Source organism: Anarrhichthys ocellatus, unplaced genomic scaffold (assembly GCF_004355925.1).
Source record: "Anarrhichthys ocellatus isolate YVR2014 unplaced genomic scaffold, GSC_Weel_1.0 scaffold19, whole genome shotgun sequence".
Classification (NCBI taxonomy): domain Eukaryota; kingdom Metazoa; phylum Chordata; class Actinopteri; order Perciformes; family Anarhichadidae; genus Anarrhichthys; species Anarrhichthys ocellatus.
Window position 1 is genome coordinate 5,067,598 of NW_022280049.1, and position 23,600 is coordinate 5,091,197.

The 23,600-nt window shown below is 42.0% G+C and overlaps 5 protein-coding genes across 7 annotated transcripts in view; 3 read left to right on the forward strand and 2 right to left on the reverse strand.

Moving 5' to 3' along the window:
• Positions 1-2,997: 2,997 nt before the first annotated feature.
• eif4ebp3l (eukaryotic translation initiation factor 4E binding protein 3, like) lies at positions 2,998-8,474 on the reverse strand. The gene is made up of 3 exons (XM_031857886.1): positions 6,215-8,474; positions 4,343-4,519; positions 2,998-3,587 (listed from the first exon to the last, which is right to left on the reverse strand). The coding sequence occupies exons 1-3, from the start codon at positions 6,345-6,347 to the stop codon at positions 3,559-3,561; spliced, it is 339 nt and encodes a 112-aa protein (XP_031713746.1). The 5' UTR covers positions 6,348-8,474; the 3' UTR covers positions 2,998-3,558.
• Positions 5,867-16,445, forward strand: acsl4a (acyl-CoA synthetase long chain family member 4a). Of its 2 annotated transcripts, none has more exons than XM_031857882.1 (15): positions 5,867-8,629; positions 10,199-10,757; positions 10,855-11,032; positions 11,649-11,758; positions 12,026-12,164; positions 12,293-12,443; positions 12,768-12,891; positions 13,026-13,097; positions 13,275-13,414; positions 13,528-13,700; positions 13,788-13,862; positions 13,950-14,138; positions 14,343-14,457; positions 15,837-15,994; positions 16,182-16,445. In XM_031857882.1, exons 2-15 carry the CDS (start codon positions 10,401-10,403, stop codon positions 16,337-16,339), a joined length of 2,139 nt encoding a protein of 712 aa, XP_031713742.1. In that variant the 5' UTR covers positions 5,867-8,629; positions 10,199-10,400; the 3' UTR covers positions 16,340-16,445. The 2 variants fall into 2 exon arrangements, with proteins under 2 accessions (XP_031713742.1, XP_031713744.1); XM_031857884.1 differs by lacking the exon at positions 5,867-8,629 and adding an exon at positions 8,636-9,880.
• On the reverse strand, positions 14,396-18,786 carry nxt2 (nuclear transport factor 2-like export factor 2). The gene is made up of 4 exons (XM_031857885.1): positions 18,629-18,786; positions 18,353-18,439; positions 17,876-18,020; positions 14,396-17,714 (listed from the first exon to the last, which is right to left on the reverse strand). Exons 1-4 carry the CDS (start codon positions 18,641-18,643, stop codon positions 17,530-17,532), a joined length of 432 nt encoding a protein of 143 aa, XP_031713745.1. The 5' UTR covers positions 18,644-18,786; the 3' UTR covers positions 14,396-17,529.
• A 300-nt stretch (positions 18,787-19,086) lies between these two features.
• On the forward strand, positions 19,087-21,863 carry psmd10 (proteasome 26S subunit, non-ATPase 10). Its single transcript, XM_031858007.1, has 5 exons — positions 19,087-19,280; positions 19,362-19,460; positions 19,808-19,954; positions 20,929-21,095; positions 21,357-21,863. Exons 1-5 carry the CDS (start codon positions 19,167-19,169, stop codon positions 21,508-21,510), a joined length of 681 nt encoding a protein of 226 aa, XP_031713867.1. The 5' UTR covers positions 19,087-19,166; the 3' UTR covers positions 21,511-21,863.
• Positions 21,864-22,837: 974 nt separating this feature from the next.
• The window catches only part of xiap (X-linked inhibitor of apoptosis), a 5,731-nt gene continuing 4,968 nt past the window's right edge, over positions 22,838-23,600 (forward strand). Inside the window, exon 1 of one of the 2 annotated variants that reach the window (XM_031857613.1) lies at positions 22,838-23,312. The gene's annotated coding sequence lies outside the window, so the exon portion shown is untranslated. The remainder of the gene's footprint in view (positions 23,313-23,600) is intronic. The other variant, XM_031857614.1, reaches the window with a different exon arrangement.

Genomic DNA, 23,600 nt, shown 5'->3' on the forward strand with positions numbered 1-23,600 from the left:
ACATAGTCCTTTGCTGGAAACCTCACCTACAGGAGCTAAACAGATAATACCAGTAATAAAATATACTTGTCTACGATAGCAGTGTAATCCAAGAAACTGAACACAATCTGTTAATAAAGTGCAGCACATCTAAGAACTGAATATACCTTTACTGGTGTACCCAACAGAAGTCGCCGTGTTAAACAGTTGCCTTAATTTCAATGGAAAGAAATGCAAAGCTAAGTTTATGAATGTTGTGTTCATCATACGTGAGATAAACATGCAGTCCACTTCTGGCCGTGTGTGCCAGTGTCTGTTTACATCGTCACCCCAGCAATTTAGCCCGAGCCTGCACCAACAGCTTCAGCAGGAGCAGCTGACAGAAATAGAGCCTGGCCAGCTCTGCCCAACCCTCTTCCAGGGACCAGGCGGGGAGGGGGATGCGAGGGGGGAATAGTTTTGTCTGTGGAAAAGGGCAATGGAGCAAGATTACCAGAGTTCATTGAAACTCAAGGGGGTGGTCATCTGGAGCGAAGTTGTTTGCGGTGGAACAAGGACAACATCTCACGGATGGGTGGCAAACAGACTGGTTCTCCACAAGCCAAGATGAAGCATTTTATGTCGGGAGCAAGCAGAACCTTGTGTCACATTTACACACTCATGGTCACTATTTGGACTCAGTGCAATGGGTGATTCCGTTAAGTAGCACTAAATACTATTTTTTTTTTTTTACCTCTGAAAGGAATGGATTTATATTGTGCCATATAGTCACAATAAAAGAATACGAGGGGTTTGTAGAAATCATCACATTTCTAGACAACAACATAAGCTTTGTCAGATGCATGTCCGCAGACACTTCTGGCCCTCGCTCTGTGATGGATACCTCGTCCAGAAAGTTACTGACAAGCGTATGTGTCACTGTCACGTGCCCAGTGATAAACGTGCCAGCAGGGATCTCCCACTCTGAGCAATTGATCACCGCTGCTACAACTAATTCTCGACATAACCCCATTTATCAGTTTATAATTATTTTAAAAAAATCAACCAAAGGCAAATGACCGCATGTTAAAAATGATGTACATTGATTGGAAGCCTGCAGTGAAAGTCAATTCTATGAGGGCATATTTTTACATGACATTTACATCAAATTTAGGTGGCCGTGTTATGATCATGCTGTGGTGTAGATGCATCAAAGGAAGGCACATTTCTCATTTGTGCATTTTGTGAGTTTTTGTCCAGAGTGAACTAACTTTAATCACAATGGTAGGGGTGCATTTGTCTCCCTTTAAAGCCATGACTTGTCAGTCATGAGAGAGGAATTTTGAGCTAGACAGTCAACAATCCTTGTACCTTTACGAAGCACCCCATGTTGACATAATCTTTGGTTTTCAATGGGTCAGAAGGCTTGTGATGAAGGTAAAGAGGACTGTCTTGTAGACGTGTTGAGTAGTTTTAGACCGTGTCATGCTTCTGGAAGTGTAGTACAAATCAATATATAATCGTAATGCACCTGTGGCATAGCAGCCCTCACCTTCATCCCTTTTTATCTGGATACCAAAGCTGTGTTTGTTCTGTACATTGGTGCCCATCCCATAATAGGACATGGGATGATTACATCTGGTGTAGCAGAAAAACGTGCATGTGGATAAAATAACTCGTTACCCACGCCTCACTGCGTGTCACCAAAAACATTTAAGTATAATTTTCAGTATCGTATCTCCCCCTCTGCCCGATAGGAAATCCCTCAAAACTATGCCACGGGAGCATGTGATGTTTTTCACCTGGCCTTTTTCTCACAGGTGCCCAGAACAAACATACACATCAAACTTGTTCAAACAGTACATGGAGGTCAATCAGCACATTTTAACAAAAACACCCAAGTGATTAAGCTTTACCCCGTCTTTTTATCTAAAAAGTTATCTTATCATTCTGCACTGCAGTGCGGGTCCAGTGTTTGCTGTAGGACACACTAACATTATGGCACACAGCAAGTCGACTTTGCATGGGCCAGATACTGAGCACATGCTCCGAGTCTCATCACGAGTAATTTATTAAATCACGTAAATCAGAGCATCTTGGGCAAAACTCAAGTCGATAACTTTGATGCAACGCTGAGCGGTTGCCGGTCACTCCTGCAAGGCCGTGGGACGAGACCAGCTGAGCAGACTGACCCACATCACTGACTCACTCATGACGCATAGAGACCTGCTTATCTGTTCTCACTCGCTGATATACCATGACATCAGCAGTAGCTTCAAAATCCAAGTTTTGGGGTCCATCAGGGCTGAAACAAATATGCCATCGCTACCTAAACAAACCTCATAAATATTAGGAAATCAACAATTACATACGAGAGAACTGCCTGGTCAATTACCAGCTGGTGCCACATCCCACCCCAACATTACAGAGTGGTTTCAATATGCCTGGTCTTTGAGCTGCAGCTGACCTCATTCCTTAGGACCAGGCCTACTCCTACAGTCAGCCTCCCTAATCTACAGATTAGTGGCTGGAACAAGCAGGCGTACCTAGCCCTGACCCCTTGTACATGGATGGCCTTCAGGTTTTCAGCAACGTGTGCTAATGGTGCACTTTAAATTCACTCCTATTCAAAATTATATCTTTAATTAAACTTGTTTTATTGGTCGAGCATCATCAGATGATCTATTAAGATATGTCCGACTGTTCGACATTCCATCTTGTGCAACATATTATGCTCGTTTGACTTTAACACTAATAAATTAGCCTAAATCTAAACTGCTTACATAATTCAACAGGGACCAAGTCTGTGTGTCTAAGTGAGGGGAGTTCCCACCAGCAGTGCACAAAAACATTCCATACATGAGGCAGCTGCGCAACTCATTAAACATGTAGGTTTCTGTGGCCACATGCTTTTCCATTACATACATTGTTTTATTACACTTTAATAGCATAGTTGCAAAGAACAACAATGTCCTAAACATTGTTTAAAATAGAACGCAATATACATTTAATGACTAAATAAAACACACCCACAAGCAATTGCTGGCAGTTTGAATAGCCTTTATTTGAAATTATTCACATTTCAGCTCTCCCACCATACAAAACAGAGAAGGCGCTGATTTTCAGTAGGCCCTGACCCCCAATATTATCACAAAGAAAGTTTACCATCTGTTTTTTTTTTGGGGGGGGGGGGGGGGGGGAGAAGATATACAACAAAACAACTGATGCCTGCAGTGAAAAACTACATGTCTTAATGTAATCATCCTGTATTCCCAACTTAAAAAATAGGCTACATTGTACAATGATATTTACAAAAGATTAAAAAAAGTGAAATCAAAATGGATTTTTTTCAATCCTGCTGCAGCTCTGAAGTGAGTGAGCCACTAATTAGCCCATTCAATACCATTTCTTTGCTTAACACTTATTCTAGGGTCAAAAACACCCTACAGTTTCCCAACTTCTCCATTCTTTTTTGGTTCCTCACAAAAGCTTTTATTTAAAAAAGGTGAAAGAAAAAGCTTTATATGTAATGCATTACAGTCACGAATGACCTTGGAGGTGTTTTAAATGATAATTCTCCACAGGAGGTAATACTGGAGCTCAGATGTCCATCTCAAACTGGTTGTCATCTGTTGAAACGGGAGAGAAGGAACAGTTCAGATTAAGAAGGGGGAGGTATTTGACAATCAGCTGGCAGCTAACATTTGTGTTTGCAGTCAGAGCACAACCACACCTTAACGGACTGTACTACAAAGTACAGAGCTCATCAATGCCTTCCCATCTGGCAAGAAAACAAACAAAACACATCGGACTATATGGGTGTAGCTTGCAAATCCAGATCGCACCACGTGTCCTGTGTGTTTACCAACCCACACAGGGGCGACAGAGGAAAAGGGGGGGGGGGTCAGCACTAATCCTTCTGACAGGAGCAATGGAGGTTTGATGCATTTTGCTAAATAATAAATCTAAACTCACCCATGAGCCCAAATCTTTGGTTACACTGTCATGAATCATTGCTAAAATAAGGGCTTTTATTCCCAGCAACTCATACATTGTCTGTCAAAACCACACCTTTGCTTCAAACTGTTATCTTTCTTAACCGCTTTAGCAACAACAAATAAACAGCTGACACTATCAGCCTAAAATGATAGGGGAAGCCTATGATAAACATGAAATATAAAGTGATTGTTGAGTAATCAACCACTAGCCTAGTTTTGAAAGCCTTGTACATGGTGGGGAATATTTCGATTTCATAGAACCATAAAAAGCATGAAAATGTATGGACCCATGCATGTGTTTGCACACACAAACTCTGAAATGGGTGTTTCCCAGTTAAGTCCACTCTGTAACACAGAGAAAAACAACTAAATAGTTGCACGTTTACCTGCAATGTCCTTCTCTTCTTCCTCTGCCTCCTCTTTGAGATCCTGCAGTTTCCCCATATTGTGTGTAGCGGGTACCGTCACCCCGGGGATCTGGGGCAGACAGCATGGGGGGGTCCGGGCCAGAGGGGAGTTTCGACAATCCAACAGAAACTTCCTGTCATAAATGATTCGGGTACCTAAGAGACAAAAAGAAAGTCTGGTGTTTAATGTCAAATCTCTCTTCCAAACAGGAAGTGAAGTTAATTAAAAGACAAACACAACCAACTGAATGCTGGAGTATCTAATATATAATAGTTATTTTTGCTTGTTGGCAATGTAGACATTTGGAGAGTTAAGTGTCATTATCCTCTACCAGAGGGGATTTGAATGGGAAAAGGAGGGTTCTGTGTGCGTGCAGAGGGGTGGGCTGGAGGCAGCCACTGCCATGAGTTCTTGGAAATCAGAGCACAGAACATTCTCTTTTTGAAGCGGGAGGCCTTGAGATTAAAGCCACATGTTTGTTCTTTGACTGGGTGAAAGAAATCACTAACGTTAACGGCAGATGCGACATGCTGAGTATTCGCGGTGACATGGTTTCGGCCTAAAGCTCCACACAGACCCTGCAGCTATCAACATCTCAAATTGCCTCGGCATGACTCGTGTGTCATCGTCAGGACTTGGACAAACTCCAAGCGACAAACAGCATCATAAATGGCGTGTTGTGAGAAGTTTGTCCAGGACACGACTCGAGTCAAGGAGCAAACTGCTGCCTCTTTATTGGAGTTTGAACCTGCTCAACTTCGCCACGAGGAAAAACATGTTACGTAATAACTGTGGTGAGCAGCACGTCCTGGACAATGGGAAGCAAAGCAGAGACGGGGGGAGGGATTGGGGCGAGGAAAGAGGATTGGAATGCAAGCTATAGTGCTAGCAATGCATTGCCAGGCGGCCTAGAGTGCAGAGCAGTTACGTTAAAAAAAGGGGGGGGGGGAAAACAAGTCAACGCTCTGTGTAGCAGGTTCCTATGGCGTGTTTACCAGTGTTTATTTTTAGAGCAAATTAAAAAAAAATAAAACATTGCTCATACTCCTATGCATTCCCCCTCCCCCCCTCTAAACTTGTACAGAATGTTCTCTACAGTTCCTGAAATGCAAAGTAAGAGAGTAGCGGGGATAGGACATGGCGGAGGCCAATCACTCTGCTCTTCTGGCAGTTGGACACATCCACCCTCTTTAAATGTCTTTAGACGCAGCAACAAAAGACAAGTGTTCAGCCCACAATGTGTTTATTGGTCATGCCAATAATCATGCATCATGTAAGCCAAAGTTACTATTGTTCTGTCAGCAGTGCAAATATATACATATGTTACTATGTAGTATGCATTGATAGTAATTTGACATTTAGTAATATAAAAAAAAAGATAAAAAGTAAAAACTGTCTGACTCCACACTTATGTTTGTGTGTGATTTATGTAAAAGCCCTTCGTGCTTCCGCTGTTTGGTTCACTTCACTTTTCCAAAATCAACAAATGACTTGCTGACCACACGAGGGCTTTGGACAACTGTCACTGTGCAGAATGTGAACAACGCAATTCTCCAACTTCCTCCTATTATTGGTTCCCAGTTTACTTTTTAATATAGTTACTTGATGGTGTTAGGTCGATCTAAATATAATGTGAGTATAACCGATACCCTTTATCAGCTGTTTTATGCTTGTTTGTATTGTTTTGCAGCTTCTCGCGAGACTGAGCTTTAGGCATTTTCACCCACGTACAAACCGTTGAGTTTTAGCTAAACTTTTTTTCTGGCAAGTTCCGTGGTATGAACGCATTTCGGGAGACCAAAAGTAGTCTAAATACGAAACCTCCAGAGAAAGCGTGGCACAGTTCTTACCTCCTGGCGTGGTGGAGAAGAGGGTCCCCCCGGGTGTCTGGCTGTAACAGTCGGGTAGCTGGGACCAGTCATTCAGGGTGAGCACCCTGGTGGGTATGGGGCAGCATTTGGCTTCATTCGTGCCGGTCGACATGCTAGCTTTCTGCGTGACTGCTGCAGGCGGAGTGGGACTAGCGTCTTTAAAAGTCCTCGAACCCGCTATATATCGCTCGCTCACAGCCTCTGCACAAAGACAAACCGACTTCAAAGTTGTAGGTTCTTTACAACTAACAGCTAACGGAGTAAACGGTATGCGACTGTAACTTCCAAACGGAGAATTCAAAACAAGCTGGAGAGTTTGGGGCCCCGGCCGTGTCCGTCGCGATAAGCAGCTACCATGTGCTGTATTTGTACTACACACAGCTACAGCAGCCACTCGTGATGTTTTTGTGCAACAGCTATGAGACACGTGGGGCAACGGCTAGGTGCGAATGTTTTCCTGTCAGAGACAGCCAAAGAGGCGGTGTTAACAAAGGAGAAAAATAATGTTGTGTTGATTGATTATCTAATTTTATGATGAGTACACAAATATATTTCAAGACCCATTGTGTAGCTATGCTATTGTACACTACAGGAGAAGATACACTGTTAAAAACGTGAAGATGTAATGTCACCGCCTGTGTCAGTACTTAAGCTGATATCCTTCAGGAAACCTTCTTCTCAGTATTAGTAGTAGTAATAGTGGTGGTAGTAGTAGTAGTAGTAGTAGTAGTATATTGCAACACAAAAATTGTTCTTTGGGTGAATGACGGTGAAATGAATGACCAAGAAATGGAATTGTTTTTAGAGTTGGGTCAACTCTAACGTAAAGATAATTGCTATCCGTGTCTTCTCTGGTTCACAAATCAAGCGCTTCGCCACCTCATCCGTGTTACTCTCTCGACTACACTGCCCCCTACAGGTTGTCACTGTGTGGAGCAGACAGCACGTTTCTCACGATAGCTCATCGACAGCTGCTTCAGATCGCTCACCGACGTCAATAACAACAATCAATAAGGGCGTTAGTGTCATTTCATGTATCTATTCTGCTTTACATTACATGCATTTAGTATTTATTTTATTTGTGTTGTTTTTTAAATGTTTGCTGTACTTTGATTAGATTGTGAGCCTATTGCATTGAACCTTATGTTATTACCTTACTCTATGATTTGTTGTACATTGGATTTGGTGATTAATAAGGTGTTTGAGGAGCAAAATAAAAAACGAACGAACGAAAAACAGAATCCATGTTCCAAAGCTGTGCAAACAGCCTATAGAAATGTTTAATTTTGTCCATAAGTATTAGTGTCGACACAGTGGACACATATGAGGACAACAACCAACCACGGAAATATATGAACAATATAAAGGAAGAAATGCTACAAAAAAAAATAATAAGAAAATGTGTTTGATGAGGAAAAAATGTATTTTAAATTATAAAATCAAAACTACTTTGTAAATTCAATTTACACTTTCAGCTCCATTCCGGTTTCCCATTTACCAACCACTTGAGGGCGACATCGACATGAACACATTGGGGCCACTTCTCTAATGCATAAAACGAAGACAGTAGGATGATTATATGATTATCAAAGACAGAAACAAACGATACTGATTACATCTCTTGTGGTATCACTGTACTCCCCTGTAGTATTGATACAGTAATCCTATGGAGTTGTTACTGCAATTGTGTGGTATATTTCACATTTATACATTTAGGTGGTAAATTAACCCAGTGCCTACATGAAAGATCCCCTTCCCTAAAACTACTGTTTCTCATTTGTTTTTCTACAATAATTAATTGCGATACAAAATCAAGTCTCCCCATCACATCCGTGTACGTTGCATATTGGACCTTAATTAACTTCCTCGCTAGTTTTGAGGTCACACAATGCAAGCTAATTAACTTTGTATTTTAACTCTAGCGGGCCCATAGTCTGACAGAGTTCCAGTGTCAACGTCAGCTGATGTGGCATCGTAGAAGTACGTCAGTCATGCAGATGTGCTGCCTATTAAACTGATCCTCTGTTTCACCACAAACAAATGACGCAAATGACTGGCATCAAAATGGCCAGCAGCAAACATAAACGAACACACACACAAACCGGCGATGTCAATCACATCATACGGAACACTGTGTCTGGCTATGCGAGCGCTAATAGCATGGATGTATGGGACAGAGGCGGTACTTACTACCTGCAAGACCTGCAAGAGCTTTCTCCTCACGCGGCACAGGACGTACACAAAAGACGACAGAAGACCTTCTTCGGCCGCTGATTGGTCCAGAAATATGGAATCAGATGACGTAGTAGTTCCGGTTTCTAGTTCCCACTGAAAAGGTAACTCTCGGTCATTTCTGAAGAGATGCACGACTGACCCGGTTTTCATCCGCTGAAGGTAAGAATGCCTCGAGCCAGCCAGATAAGCAGGGTATCACTCTCTCGCTGGTCACCGTAATCCCGTTACTGCCTTTATCTGTCTGTAGACCTGTGTTAGGGTTCATCTGTGTTTTAATTGGCTTCAGCTACGTCCTCGGTGAGCTAACGCTAATCAACTTGCCAACGGTGCCAACAGCGTGTGGATGCTTTTGTCATCACTCGGTCTGCCGTGGCGCTCCTCAGCCCATCGTCAGATAACCGCTCAATAACGCGGAGGATGAATTAAAGAAAGCTCATTCTAATTCATTCTTATTGTGTGAGTTTAATTTAACTATAACGGTAGCTTTTTTTTTTTTTTTTTTATTGTATTAAGACGTTTTTGAACATGATGTTTTTGTATGTGGCTTTAACGTTCGAGAAACCACACTGAATTACGGCATTTGCTGCTGTACAATATTACTTTATGTGGGTTGTATTATATTTTGTCCAAAATTGGGACTTTATGGTGCCACGGAAATAACTCATTCATATAGGGAGTGTAGCTTGCTGGACATTTTCCTACTCAACTAACACGCGATATCAAGCCTGACAGGTTGTGTTTATCCATGAATCAACATTGAAATACGCGTATTGTTTTAAGTTGTGTTTCCTCTTAGATATACAGACATGGGTGTGACGCGGTTGGATGCAATGATTCACTAAAATGTGAATCACACTGTACAAAGTAAGGATAGGGAGGGTTGGTTACATCAGTCTGACTTTTTACTTATAATAAATTAGATGATGTAGCTGAGTAGATACATAGTCATGTTAATACCCACACTCTTTCTGTGTAATGTTGTGGAGTCATATCTTTAAAATATGACATCAAAGTAGATCCTACATGACAGCCGTAATCTACAATTGGTTCAGCCTGTTCTGTCACTGTATGGGTTATTTATACAAACATCGAAGACTAGTTAAAAGTGCAATATTCCCTTTTTTCCCTCCTCGATCTACCCTGGCCTTGAGGCTGTTATTAGCGAGCTGTGACCTAGAGTGGCCTTTCACTGACCACTGAGTGGGGTGAGCTTCAAGAGTATTATTATTGGTTGTCCGCAGCTCGGTGCTCTTGGGCATAACGCACAGAGGGGGTGGTGAGGCAGACAGTTTGGAACCCTAAGTGGAGGGAGCTCGCACAGTTGAAACACACCATCCTAGGAGGTCGGGAATGTAACTGAGCGTTTTTAAAAGGTGACGGAAGCAGAGGATGTTTGGTACAGAGCAAGAGGTGAGTCTCTGATGAGCACTGAGTGTAGTTTCGAGCCAGCGTACAGAGCCAGATGTCAGATAACCTTTAGTAAGTAGCTGACTAGTTTGAGGCACAAACTGCAGTTTAGTCAGGGTTCTGTTTTTTTCTGTGCCACCAGACGTACTTAGTTAACCAACCAACTTCCTCTGCGAGACAACTGTTGGCACATGACCGATATTTGGGTTGAAAATCAATCTTGACTCACCTTTGCTCTATATTTTGACTTGGTAGCTGTTTCACATGTGCTTGATTAATAAACCTTCTCTAATGGCATTTTCTGTTTTATTCCAACTTTAGGTGTAACATTCGTGGGGAGTGGACCAAGTATTTCCATATTGCAGTTGTTGGATTCTTAAAATTGTTTACTCCTGGGGGGGGGGGGGGCTTTTCTCCTTCTGAGGCTTTAAACTTCTTTGTGACCAGCACACCATTCAAAACTAGTCTGACAACCAGGGCGACCTAGTTTTTTCCCACCACACGTACTCTTCCAGAGAACAGTATGGGTCTCCAGTCAGACTCGGTCCTCCAAGCTATCCTCCTGTTTCCAATCCACCTTGTGGTATGGCTGTACTCCGTCCTGTCCTTCCTCCCCTGGTACTACATGACTGGGGCCGGGGAAAGAAAAGCCCTGTCCAAGCGGGTAAAGGCCCGTTCCACTACGGGCTGTGCAGAGGGGCCTTACCGCTCCGTGGACCACTTCGACTCCTTAGCCAGGCAAGACCTTCCGGGCAAGGACACGCTGGACAAGCTGTTCGAGCATTCTGTGCAGCGCTTTGGACCGACACACTGTCTCGGCACCAGAGATGTACTGAGTGACGAGAACGAGGTTCAACCCAGCGGGAAAGTATTTAAAAAGGTAAGGATTCCCTTTGCTATGATTAGTTTTTCGTGAGTGATGCTTGTGAGGACGAAGATGTCTGATGTTGCAAATGACTGTTCCCTCCCCTTGGCAGCTGATCCTGGGGGAGTATAGATGGCTCTCCTACAATGAAGTGGACTCTGTAGTCAGTCAGTTTGGCAGTGGACTGGCGGCTCTGGGACAGCAGCCCAAAAGCAGCATTGCAATCTTTTGTGAAACCAGAGCGGAGTGGATGATCACAGCCCAGACGTGCTTCAGGCACAACTTCCCATGTAAGTACAGTACAGTATGTACAGCAGTGACGGTCAACCGACGTATGCGTCCATACGGCTCGGCAAAGCTATATAAAACCCACATGGCTGGTTTATGTGTAGGAAAAAAATACGTTCTGGTATTTCGGATATCAAGCGTTTTTTTTTTTTTTTGTTTTTTTTGTTTTTTTTTCTTCCTATATTTAAGTAACCCCTGAAACAATTGAGATGGAAATTATTTTATTAGGAATGATTTTACCAACCTCGTGTATGTGCGTGAACTGCCTCCTTGCTGAGGGTCTGAGAGCATTTTCTAGTTAAATATCTAGTTATTGTTATGGATTTCTCCATGTTTTTCAGGAGTCTGTTCACACTAATAGAGGCTAATAATAACATTCATTTTGGAAACATTTTTTAAAGTGAAAACAGTGATTTCAATTTTCTATCTTTTCTTTTTTCTTCTTTTTTTTACTAATCTTTTATTTGAAAGTCGGGCCCCCACAGTGTCTACTTTGGACAAATGTAGTCGATGGCCCCGGGTGTATATTATAGTACAAGTGTGGATAATATAATAACTGCTGTTTGATATATTTACATGTCTATTTTGGGTACACTGAGTGTTTTGTATTCATAACAGTGGTGACATTCTATGCCACTCTGGGAGAGGACGCAATCACGTTTGGACTGAACGAGACCGGAGTGACACACCTAGTTACCAGCGTGGAACTGCTGGAGACTAAACTGAAAGTGAGTTCATCCCTTACAGTGCACACAAGACGCATTAAGCCATTTTTCTATTAAATATAACAAAATGTGGATAATATCTCAAACAGCCTTTTTTTGATTCTTAACTTCTTTTTTTCCAGTGGATGTTTTTTAAATTTATTTTTAAATTTAGTAGGTCAAGTTGCTGTCCATTATAAAGATTAAGTCAGCAAAGCTAAAAATCATTTATATTTACAAAATGAAATAGTGTGATTGTAATAACAGCATTTGTCCTCTCTGTCTGTCCAGAATGTGCTTCCACTGATCCCAAAACTGAAGCACGTGATCTACGTGGACCAGAAGAAAATGAACACAGCAGGCTACCCAGCGGGGTTGTCCATCCATAGCATGCAGGCCGTACTGGAGCTTGGCGCGCTGCCTGAAAATAGTACGTGCACACACACACACACACACACACACACACAGTACAATAGATAATCTTGCCTTAAAACGAGTTTTGAGCTCCGTCTATGCTCTTGAAGTTGTTTGTACTTTAAGTGTTTGTTTGTCTTGCAGTGGGGAGGGCGATCGTGAAGCCCCAGCCCTCCGATCAGGCCATGGTGATGTACACCAGTGGCTCCACGGGCAGACCGAAAGGAGTCATGATCGTCCACAGTAACCTGATTGCGGGAATGACGGGCCAGTGTGAACGCATCCTTGGACTTGGGTGAGTTTCAATATTAGTCCGTATACATGCTATATGTACTGCTGTGATGCTAGCATAATGCAGTTCGCGCAGCAGGTTTCCTCTCATCGTTCAACAGCCAGGATTAAACTTACTCCAAACTTCAGAGCTTTTACTGAAGCGCACATCTCTCCGGTGTTATTTTCTCTATTGACAAGATAACTGAAGAACGTTCCCTTTTAATCTGTGCTGGGACAGACTCCAGAACAGAAAGACCACACTAACAGATACAGAGTGTGATAATTGGATAGAGAAACAGAACACATGTAGTAACTAACACCCCCCCCCCCCCATGTGTTGTGACAGGCCTAATGATACCTACATAGCCTATCTGCCCCTGGCTCATGTTCTGGAAATGACAGCTGAAATCTCCTGCATCACATATGGCTGTCGGATCGGCTACTCATCCCCCCAGACACTGTCGGACCAGGTAACACACCATTTATTTGTCATGCTGCATTTCCTCATAACACACCTGGGTGTCGTGACTAATACATTGTTACCCTGAGCTTAAATCATTGTTGCTGTCCAATGTAATCCGTGGCTTCTGTTTAATCCCTTTAGTCCACTAAGATAAAGAGAGGAAGTAAAGGAGACTGCTCTGTGCTCAGACCCACGGTGTTGGCAGCTGTGCCAGTAAGAAGTCCTGCTTTATATTCGTATCTCTGTCGATCACTCACTACTCTGTTCTCCTTCTCTCGCTCTCTCTCTCTCTCCCTCTCTACGTTTTTCTACTCAGTTTTATACACTTTTTTTTTTTTTTCCACCTACTCTTTATCAAATGTATACATTTATTTTTTTTCTCCTTAAAAGGAAATTATGGACCGCATCTACAAGAATGTGATGAGCAAAGTGCAGGAGATGAATCTCGTTCAGAGGATGCTGTTTATGCTGGGCTACAAATATAAACTGGAGCAGATCGAGAGGGGCTATGACGCGCCACTCTGCAATGCGTAAGAAAAACCACCGCGGCTCCTCCGGTGCCCCCTTTTTTTTTTTTTTTTTAAGAAATTGCGGTTGTGGCGGTCAACTTCAAATCAAAACACACGGCAATTTGTCTTTGCAGCCTGCTGTTCCGGAAAGTGAAGGAACTCCTGGGGGGACGGGTGAGGATGATATTGTCTGGAGGAGCCCCCCTGTCCTCAGCCACACAGAGGTTCATAAACGTATGCTTCTGTTGTCCGGTGGGTCAGGGCTACGGCCTCACGGAAACCTGTGGAGCAGGCACCATCACGGAATGTAAGATGAAAGTGTAGAGCAGGGCGAGCGTGCAGAAAGATGAGAATAAACAGATATGTTGCAAAGATATTGTGTCTTATTACACAGTTGCAGACATCAGCACCGGCCGTGTGGGAGCTCCTGTTATTTGCAGCGAGATCCGGCTCCGGGACTGGGCTGAAGGTAGGGTTGAAAGACCTGTTTGTACAGGATGACAATTTATTTTCGTAATGACAGGGTAATTATATTTTCGTAATTTGCCAACCACAGGTGGCTACACCAGCAGAGACAAGCCCAACCCAAGAGGGGAGATCCTGATTGGTGGCCCCAACGTGACCATGGGTTACTACAAGCAGGAAAGCCACGACCAGGACTTTTTCATGGACGACAAAGGTCAGAGATGGTTCTGCACCGGAGACGTGGGAGAGATGTACGCAGACGGCTGTCTTCAAATAGTGGGTGTGTATGTTTGTTCCCTTTTAACTTATCACTCAGCCCTGCGGCTTGTCATCATGATGGCGCCTGTGGAAGGCACACCATGCACACTTGATTTCATGGCACTGATATGCTGTCGTTGTGGTTGTAACTTCTGACAAGGGGAGCTGTTCGTGCTTGATAAAAGAGCGCCGGTGTGAACAGATTCGTCCTTTTCCAATTTTTTAGATCGCAAGAAGGACTTGGTCAAGCTGCAGGCCGGGGAGTACGTGTCTCTTGGTAAAGTCGAGTGCGCTCTGAAGAACTGCTCCATCATAGACAACATTTGTGCTTATGCAAACAGGTGAGTAAGTCATTTATTTAGGTTCAAAGTTACAGGAAATGTAACAGACTACCGGGTGGATACATTTGGGGCAGTATCAATCAGCTCTCACTTCTAAGAGCTGGTGGCAAGACAACGTTTCTGTAGCTTTAAGTACACGTGTGCTTTAGAGCTGCAGTGTTGAACAAATAATTATTTACTAAACAAATATTTGTCTCCATTCTCATATGCAAATCCAATGCAGCAGGAGGAGATAATGCAGCCTGCAGTAGAGCTTGCAAATATGGATGACATTGCATGTGATGATCATAATTTCTTTGTTCCTCTATTTGCTCACATACCACATTAAACCAAATATCCATTTCAAATGGCAGATGCAAAAATGGATCAAAATGTATAATTCGTGTAAAACTGACTGGACTGTGGGGAGTTTGTTTATATTGTAAAACCATATGCACTGTATAGAAAGAAAAAATGATTTACAGTTCAATCCAGTCCCACCCATGAGCGTCAACTGTGAAGATTGACATGGGATTTTATATAATGTATTATTATATTCATATCATGAACTTAGATGTAGTTAAAAATGTGTGTTTTCAGTGTGCCTCGTGTCATTTATTTGGACAACAAATGTGTTCATCTCAGTATAACTTCATCACCCCATTTAAACATATTTAATTTTGTATAATCACACCAGTCCCGCTGCCTTCGCATGCTACAATTTAAAAAAATAAATAAAATAAAATAAATAAATTTAAAAAAAATCCTAATAATATCTTGATATCAAATTAATTAAGATATCCCAGCAACAGTAGTTGTGTTTCTCAGCTTTCCCAGTTCAGAAATTGACCTTTAATGTCAGCTAATGAGAAAGACGAATGCAGCTGAAAAATGACTTTCACTTCAACTGAAACTGACAGAACTGACACTTCCTCAGCCCGTATAAAGTTTAACCACTTCCACTGATCCTACACAATTTCACTCCCAACTGCTTTTTAATGCTCACACTTGAGCCTGCACTTCAACTGACATCTTTCAGTTCATACACTTGAACAGTCACTGAATTATTTCAGGACTTCAACTGTAACACCTACGCCTCGACTTACATTTCAGCTCCTCATTAACTTCAACTGAATCTACAGGTTGTTCAACTTCTGTCCGCACTTAACAATTAAATCAACACCTCATCTTCCCTCAGAGCTTACTCTTCAATCTAACTTCTTTCAGCACTTCCTTTCGAACTATCTCAACTTTCAGTTTTGTAATTTGAAGGCTACTTCAATATGACTTCAACTGATTATTTCAACTATTTTAAATATTTCAACTTTTCAGCAGCGGGCACAGGTGCATTATTATCCGTGGCCTTTTGTCAACCTTGTTTCTATTCTGCATCCTTTCAGTGAGCAGAACTATGTGATCAGCTTCGTGGTTCCCAACCAGAAGAGGATGACGGATCTGGCCGAACAGAGAGGCATCGTGGGGGCATGGGAGGAGATCTGCACCCACCCGGACATGGAAAGAGAGGTCCTGAAGGAGATCAAGGAGGTTGCTGCTAACAGTAAGAAGTGGCCGTGTGTTTTCATGATATTGTGTTATGGCTGTACTAGTTATCGTTACTTTTATGTGTACTTCTTATATCTGTCCTCCTCTCTGGCGACACATGCTCTTTTCGCTATATTTTAGTAGGAAGGAGCGCTTTTCGTTGTACTATACTGAGCGTCGCTGTTCTCTTTTCATCCATACAGTTAAACTCCAGCGATTTGAGATTCCGGTGAAGGTACATCTGATTCCAGAGCCGTGGACCCCCGAGACGGGCCTGGTCACAGACGCCTTCAAGCTGAAGAGGAAAGAGCTGAAGAACCACTATCTCCACCACATAGAGAGAATGTACGGGGGCAAATAACTTTGCTCACTTTCACCCAAGCGTCCCCACTGTAACCAGTATGCTGTTTGTGTACCACCAAATGAAAATGTCTTGAACAGAGAAGCTGTAAATACTTGTAGCTGTTGAACAATGTGTCCTGCCTGTTTTTATTGTCAACGAAAACGCACTCAAGTGGACAACTCTTGAAAAACGGTCCGAGACCATTACGGCACATAACTTCCACCACATAAATCCGCTGGTCCTCAGTTTGTAGCTGATTTAAAAAGTACCACTGTTCCCCCGTATGTTGCCGATGCTTTGCTGTTACTTCAATTCAATAATAACTGTAATCATCAGGGAGGCTTGTATTGCTCTTTTGTACATTTGCAGTACTAATGTTACTGTGCCTTCAGTCTGCAGTACCTGTGTAGTCGAGCAGAAGTAAGTGGCATCGAGTTACAAATAGTTCATGCTTTACTGCCAATTGTTCTTTTACTTGAGGGGAAAATATCCCCACCCAGAGATACACTTGACACCGATCATATAGAATTAAACATGCTTGTGATCGGGTCTGCTATTCAATCTACTTTACTTTTTCTGACAGCTGTTTAATTTATACTTTTGCTATTGTGTCAATTTATTCGGTGAGACCAAAATGTGTGAACATAAATGACTCAGGAAGATAAGCAAATGTTTTAATTTATTAAATTGTGAAATAGTGTTACTTGTAAAGAAAAACCTTTTGTCATATTTCTCGTGGGCAGTGTATTTATTTAAGATGAAGCATGTTTTGCTACTAACAAATTGCTACGATGCTTATTTGCATTAGCTAGTCAGAACTTGTGATACTGTGCTTGTTTTACTTCAGTTCATGGGTTAATGTACATTTGGGTATGATGGTATCTGAAGTGGAGTCTTCATTTTAATATCGGGGTGTTTTCTGTGTATTTTTCAGTTGTCAAGTGTTGTCGCGTTGATGGATTTGCATCATGAAAACTTAAGACTTCACACATTGACGGTTGCTTTACAGTTGGTTGTTTGGCGATCCTATTTGTATTTATTACTCCATTATGATCACATGCCTTGTTCAACGTTCCAAGAATAAACCAATTATTTTTTTTTTGTATTGTCTGGTGCATGGCATTTTAATTTTATTACAAAAACGGAAATAAAGAAACTGGATCTAGACCATGACTGTTGAGTGTTCATACATCGCAGAGGAGAGAGCCTCAGCTGTTCCAGTCTTGGAATCGGAAACAGTCACTAGCGATCTTCCAAACAGGCTGGTCATTGTTGGGCGTCGCCTGAGCTGTCAGAAGAAAGTTCTGGTTGAAGAAACGCTGTTTGTTCCCTTCGAACTTCACTGTCCCACCAGTCACCACGAGCAGCGTGGTCTGACCTTGGGTTGCTTGCTCTGTGAATGAAGAAAGGGGTTTATTGATGCTGGATTAGTACAACATCACGTGATTAAAGATAATGTCACTTTAATTTAAGATGCATGATATTGTTCTGCTCTGCTTCACATTTGAGAATCACCAATAGGATGTTTTGAAGTTGAGATTAACCCACACTGACCGTGAACTGGCTGACAATCCAGTGTTTGAACTTGGAACTCGCTGGAAGGCAACGACTCAAAAAAATCGCCAAGAGCATCCTGCCCTGACACCGCATTCCCGTTCCACACCAAGGTCGCCTTGTCCAAATAGAGCCGGGTCAAGTTCTGGGACACAGAGGGTCGTTGAGATCAACAATAGCACCAACCACAAGCAGACAGTGTGTTCTGCAGATACACCAAAACTGAATTTTGGTGGCCTGTGCAGACATTGAAAAATAATCTGATAATATATCTGTTGAACTGTAAAGTTGGCACTGCTCTCTAGTGACCAAACTATGTATTGGCGACACGGTTAGTTAGTTATATCAGACATATCCGTGACCATTTAGGACCAATATATCTGTGCAGTCATAAACAATATTCAAAATAATTGGAGCAACGTTGCAGATGTTTGTTTTTTTCCCCAATCCAGAGATCAAAATAGCAGCATCACTCACCCTCCTTTTCTTATCCATGCAGTCGTAATAAATGTTGACAAATTCTTCTGAATATCTGCATGACTGATCGACATGTGTCCTGAAATCCTGGAGTGGAAAATCACGTATTAAATCACAATAAATCAAAGTCACCTATCGCTCGTGAACAAGGTGTCTAGGCCTGCTCAATGTAAAAGGTAACAATAAACATTAACATTCAAATGTAACGTTAGCTAGCTAGCAAAACAACGCATGAGCTGGTTGATTTCAGCACACCGGTGTCGCATTTAAACGTACCAGCGTGCTCGCCATAACAACATGAATATCGATCGAAACAATACTGAATATATTGATTAGTATTAGATAGGATAGCGGGAAATTTTGTCAAGCATCAATTTAGTTTTTTCTTCCGCTTGTTCATTTAGCACATTTAGCAACCAATGCCGCCATTTTGCCTGGTGTATTACTTCCTCGGGGCACCAACTATACCTACCAAAATAAAACGTGTGTACGTTCGTTCAAATTTAACGAAGGCCTCTGATAGCGTGGTTCCAAGCCTATAAATCGCTTTCAACGTCTTCTGTTTTTTAGGTGAATCAAACTGAATAATTACTGAATGAGTACTAAAATGGCATGGCTATTCAGTCTCACTGTCAGGCGATGCCACTGATAGTGTTTTAATTTGAAGGGGAACAATGACCGATGCGGAAGTAGAGTTTAATAATATCCTGAATCATCGCTCCGCTTGTTCTAGAACGAAACAACTCCCGAGCATCCCCACTTGGCTAACGTTAGCTACTGTAACATTTGTTTGACTTTTCAAACATATTTAACAATGGCGGGTTCTGTATCAAACGTGGAGGTCTGTGATTTTGCGTACACGGGACAGTTTGAGAAGTTAAAAGAGTGCATCCTGGCGGATAAATCGCTTGCATTCAAAACAGACCAGGTAAGAATGCGTGTTCTGTAATAATGACAGATGCCATGTGAAGTTTTGCACGTTTTCACCCACGACCTTCTGTAATTGCAGGACAGCAGAACCGCCCTGCACTGGGCTTGTTCTGCTGGACACACCAACATTGTGGAGTTCCTGCTTGACCTGGGAGTTGATGTGAATCTGCAAGACGATGTACGTTTAAATGTTGTTCAATGTTTTTATGCACTATTTGTGTCCTCTAAGGTAGCTAGTGGAGGAGTGCAGCTGACCCTACAATATGAGGTGGTCCTAATATTTCAGCAGCAATCCATACAAACAATATCCATCCATATAGACAATATACATAAAAAGAGTAAAGGTGTAATCTGTATTGAGATGTAATTAGGGCTATTTCAGTGTTGTAATAAATATGTGTGCAGTAACGAAAATGCCGTGATCTAGAATGTAAACATGCAGGTGTAAATGGAGTAATCTTAAAATAATCCAAATTCACTTTCTTTTGTGAACTGACGATGATTGTGTGATGTCTCACTTCCCAGGCTTTGTGGACCCCTCTTCACATTGCAGCATCTGCTGGCAGAGAAGACATCGTGTTATCTCTGATATCCAAAGGAGCTCAGCTGAATTCAGTTAATCAAAGCGGATGCACCCCTCTGCACTACGCCGCCTCCAAAGACAGATATGAGGTAACTCGATGGTTTGGTCCACATTTTTTTTTTTTTTAGCTTTGTTGTTTTTCTTTAATTACAGTGGATCACTTTTATGACAATGATGGTATCAAACAATAGGCATAAGAAAGCCACACAGAAAGTAAACAACCATACAGTATCTTTAATCAACCATGCATTAACGAGTTGTGTATAAAGCAGAGTACAGGCCAACTCATCACCACACTGAAGTTACTGTGTGGTTACTTTCTTATACTGACATTAAGTTGAGAATGAAAGTTCCGACTTTATATATTATCAGCTGTCGAGGAAGTTTGTGTTCAGGCTAAATGAAGAAAGTCAACAGCGGTTTCTCTTTTCAGTTTTATTCCAGAGGATATAATAATATGTGACATATGTTCTTACCACCTCGGCATTAATATTACCTTATCCAAATGCCAACCAGTTCAGCCTTGTGTTTATGTTGATGTTTAACCGTGTACTTCTTTCACCACATCTACCACACACACACACACACACACACACACACACTCACACACACACCAAGAAACAATGTTTAGTAAACCTGTCTGATTTGCTATTAGCTGATAAACATTATTTTAACCGTATGAGTCCAACTAGTACGAAACATTAAAGTACATGTATTTCTTGTATATATACTGTAAAATATATATTATACTGTTACAGTTATTATATAGTACACTGTAGACAATTAATATTTAGCTTGGAATTGGGAAACAGAAAAGGATCACTATCAGAATCAGAACACTAGACCTCTACATTGTGATTGTACTTATTGGAGGAAATGAGTATCTTTACATGGAATCTCACTTACGAAACCGCGGTGTGACAAAACCAACAGAAACCAACAGAACAGGACCTAAAAATATACGTTTCATGTAAATGGGAAGTGACTGATTCAAAAAAAGAAAAAAAAAAAAAAAAAGATGATTTGTCAATGGCATGAGTGACACGGCTTTCCTTCGCTATAGATCGCCCTGCTGTTGTTGGAAAAAGGAGCAGACCCCAACGTCCGCGACAAGTACGAGTCCACGCCTCTTCACAGAGCGTCTTCCAAGAGCAACCTCCGCCTCATCCAGCTGCTGCTCAAACAGAGTGCCTCGACCAACATCCAGGACTGCCAGGGCAACACACCTCTGTATGTGTGCATAAGTATTTGTCTAACACAACATTGAGGCCACTGGCACAGATATACGGTTACAGTGTGAAACGAACAACACGCAAACCCTTAAAGGGGCCGTTAAGCCTAATTTAAAACGCCTTTCCTCACTTGTGTTTTTGTGGTTTTTGCCTCTGCCCTAATAAATTGAAGGTGAAATTAGTATGTGGTGCTCACAGCATTGAAAATAAAATTAAAAAAGCATTTTTGTATTTACAATTCTGCCTGCATTTTCACCAGCCACCTGGCGTGCGATGAGGACCGCGTGGAAGCAGCCACGGTGCTGGTGGAGCACGGGGCCAGCATCTACATCGAGAACAAGGAGGAGAAGACCCCCCTCCAGCTAGCCAAGGGCGGTCTGAGCAACATACTCCGGCAGATTGTAGAGGGATGATTATTTTCACCAGCCCTCGGGGTCACGCCCCAGCTCGAGTCCCTGCCGTCGCAAGTTACACAATGAGAGTCGTCATCCCAGTCGGTCCTCCCTGAGCGGCCTGGTGTGACACATTCACATGTGTAACAGGTGGAAGGTGAGATGGAGGAAAGCTGGACTGTACTGGGTCGTTATCAGCTTCTCGGATGGGGGGCAGTGAAACTGCTCAGACCTCAGATGTCTCAATAAAAACACTCCCTAGTGCACTAACTGCGGTCTATTCAACACTGCAGCCTAATTTCTTGCGATCTCTTTCTTTTTACGTTTTTGAATTGTTGCAAAAAATGCCCTAATAAAAACCAGTGTTAAGCCTGTTTAAGTGGGTCTAGGATGTATTTATGTAGCCAACTCCTGAGGGAGATGGCCGGCTCTTAAGCTGCTAAATGCTCCAGCTAGTAGCTAATCGCGTCCGTCTGCTGTCTGGTGCTGAGCAGGGTGTTTACAGGGAGTTTTAGCAGTGTTTTCGCTGATAATGAATTGAGAGTGAACCATAACGTTGTTGCAGGCCAGACCGCTAAACAGAGCTGAACCTCACCATATATCTCTGATGCCGCCGGTACGGGTGATCACTTTCACACAAGTGACCCCTTCTGCGTTGTTTTCATGTTGGGATTTGATACATTGTTGATGCTTCCTTACATGAATGATCAGTACCCTGTTACTCCTTTTGTGTTTTTTGGGGAATTCATTATGCAGCTGATTGTAAGATTTAAAGCCTGACTCAGTTTAACCCAGACCTGCTTTATTTAACCTAAGATTAAAATAATGTTTCCGTTTTATTAGTGTTAAAACGCGCTCACAATAAACGGTGGTGGAACAAGTATTTTCATGTACCTAAATAAAAGTAGCAATACCACAATGTAAAGATATTACAAGTAAAAAGTCTTGTGCCAGCTAAATGATCTCTGATGGAATTATTATATTGTATAGACTATTGGCTTGAATTGCTAAGCCGAATTTGTGTAAAGTCGTCAAAATACTGTTTTAGAAAAGTACTGGATGGAAACTTTAGTTGTTGGAATGCTGATTCAGCAGCATTTATTCCACTGCGTCTTCCTCTATTACTTCTGCACACTTTCATCTACAGAAACCGTTCAGCTATCAAAGTATTCAGCGCTTTCAGGACAGGGATGCTTTGACTTTTCTTGTTTCTACCTTTGATGCTTTTTTAAATATTAAGCAATATTCATATTTTTCTTTACAAAGATTCTCTATGGAGAAAATCCTCTTAAACTCTAAAATCTCTCTTTCTCTTTATCTGTCTGTCTTTATCTCTCTCTGTGTGTGTCTGTCTCACTCTCTTTCTCTGTGTCTCACTCTCTTTCTCACACACATACAGACACTTAGGTCTTGGAGAATGATTTCAGATTTCAGCATCCAACGTATTTTTTGCAGGAAAACCATTTTCTATTTAATACATGTGTCACACAAGCAACACCTATACTACAACAGGCTGAGTTAATGATAAATATGCAACTAAAAGAAAATATGTTTGAATTGTTGAACTTTTTAAATTTGGGGTTGCGTTGGGAAACCCGCATTCAACAAGCTTGAGCGATTTCCCGCGAATTCATAACTTTCCGTAAGTCACGTGGTTGGTCAGCTGGAATGCGCACGACGAGGTGCGCACACCGCATTGATTTCACTTCCTGTAAGCGAGGTCGTGTGAAATACAACAGTTCTCTTTAACCGTTGCACTCTCTTGTAGGTGGTGTTCGCACCAAAGACTGACTGAAAATAAAGACCGAAGAGTGGGCTGTAAGGTAATTTTAGAAGTTTTGCCATGATAGTTTATCGAGTAACTTTTTGACCTTACGTCATGTAGAATAGCCAAGCTAACGTAGCTAGCTAGCGTTAGGTTAGATTACGTGTTATTAATCCCGTGTGCTAGCTAACTGAACACTGTATTTCGAGAGCGCTGGTCAAAGTCCTTACAGACTATTTCTACACACTACCGATTAGCGGGCTGTTAGCGAATTGTATTGCTTTAGTTGAGCTAATGCAGTGTGTGTGTGTGTGTGTGTGTGTGTGTGTGTGTGTGTGTGTGTGTG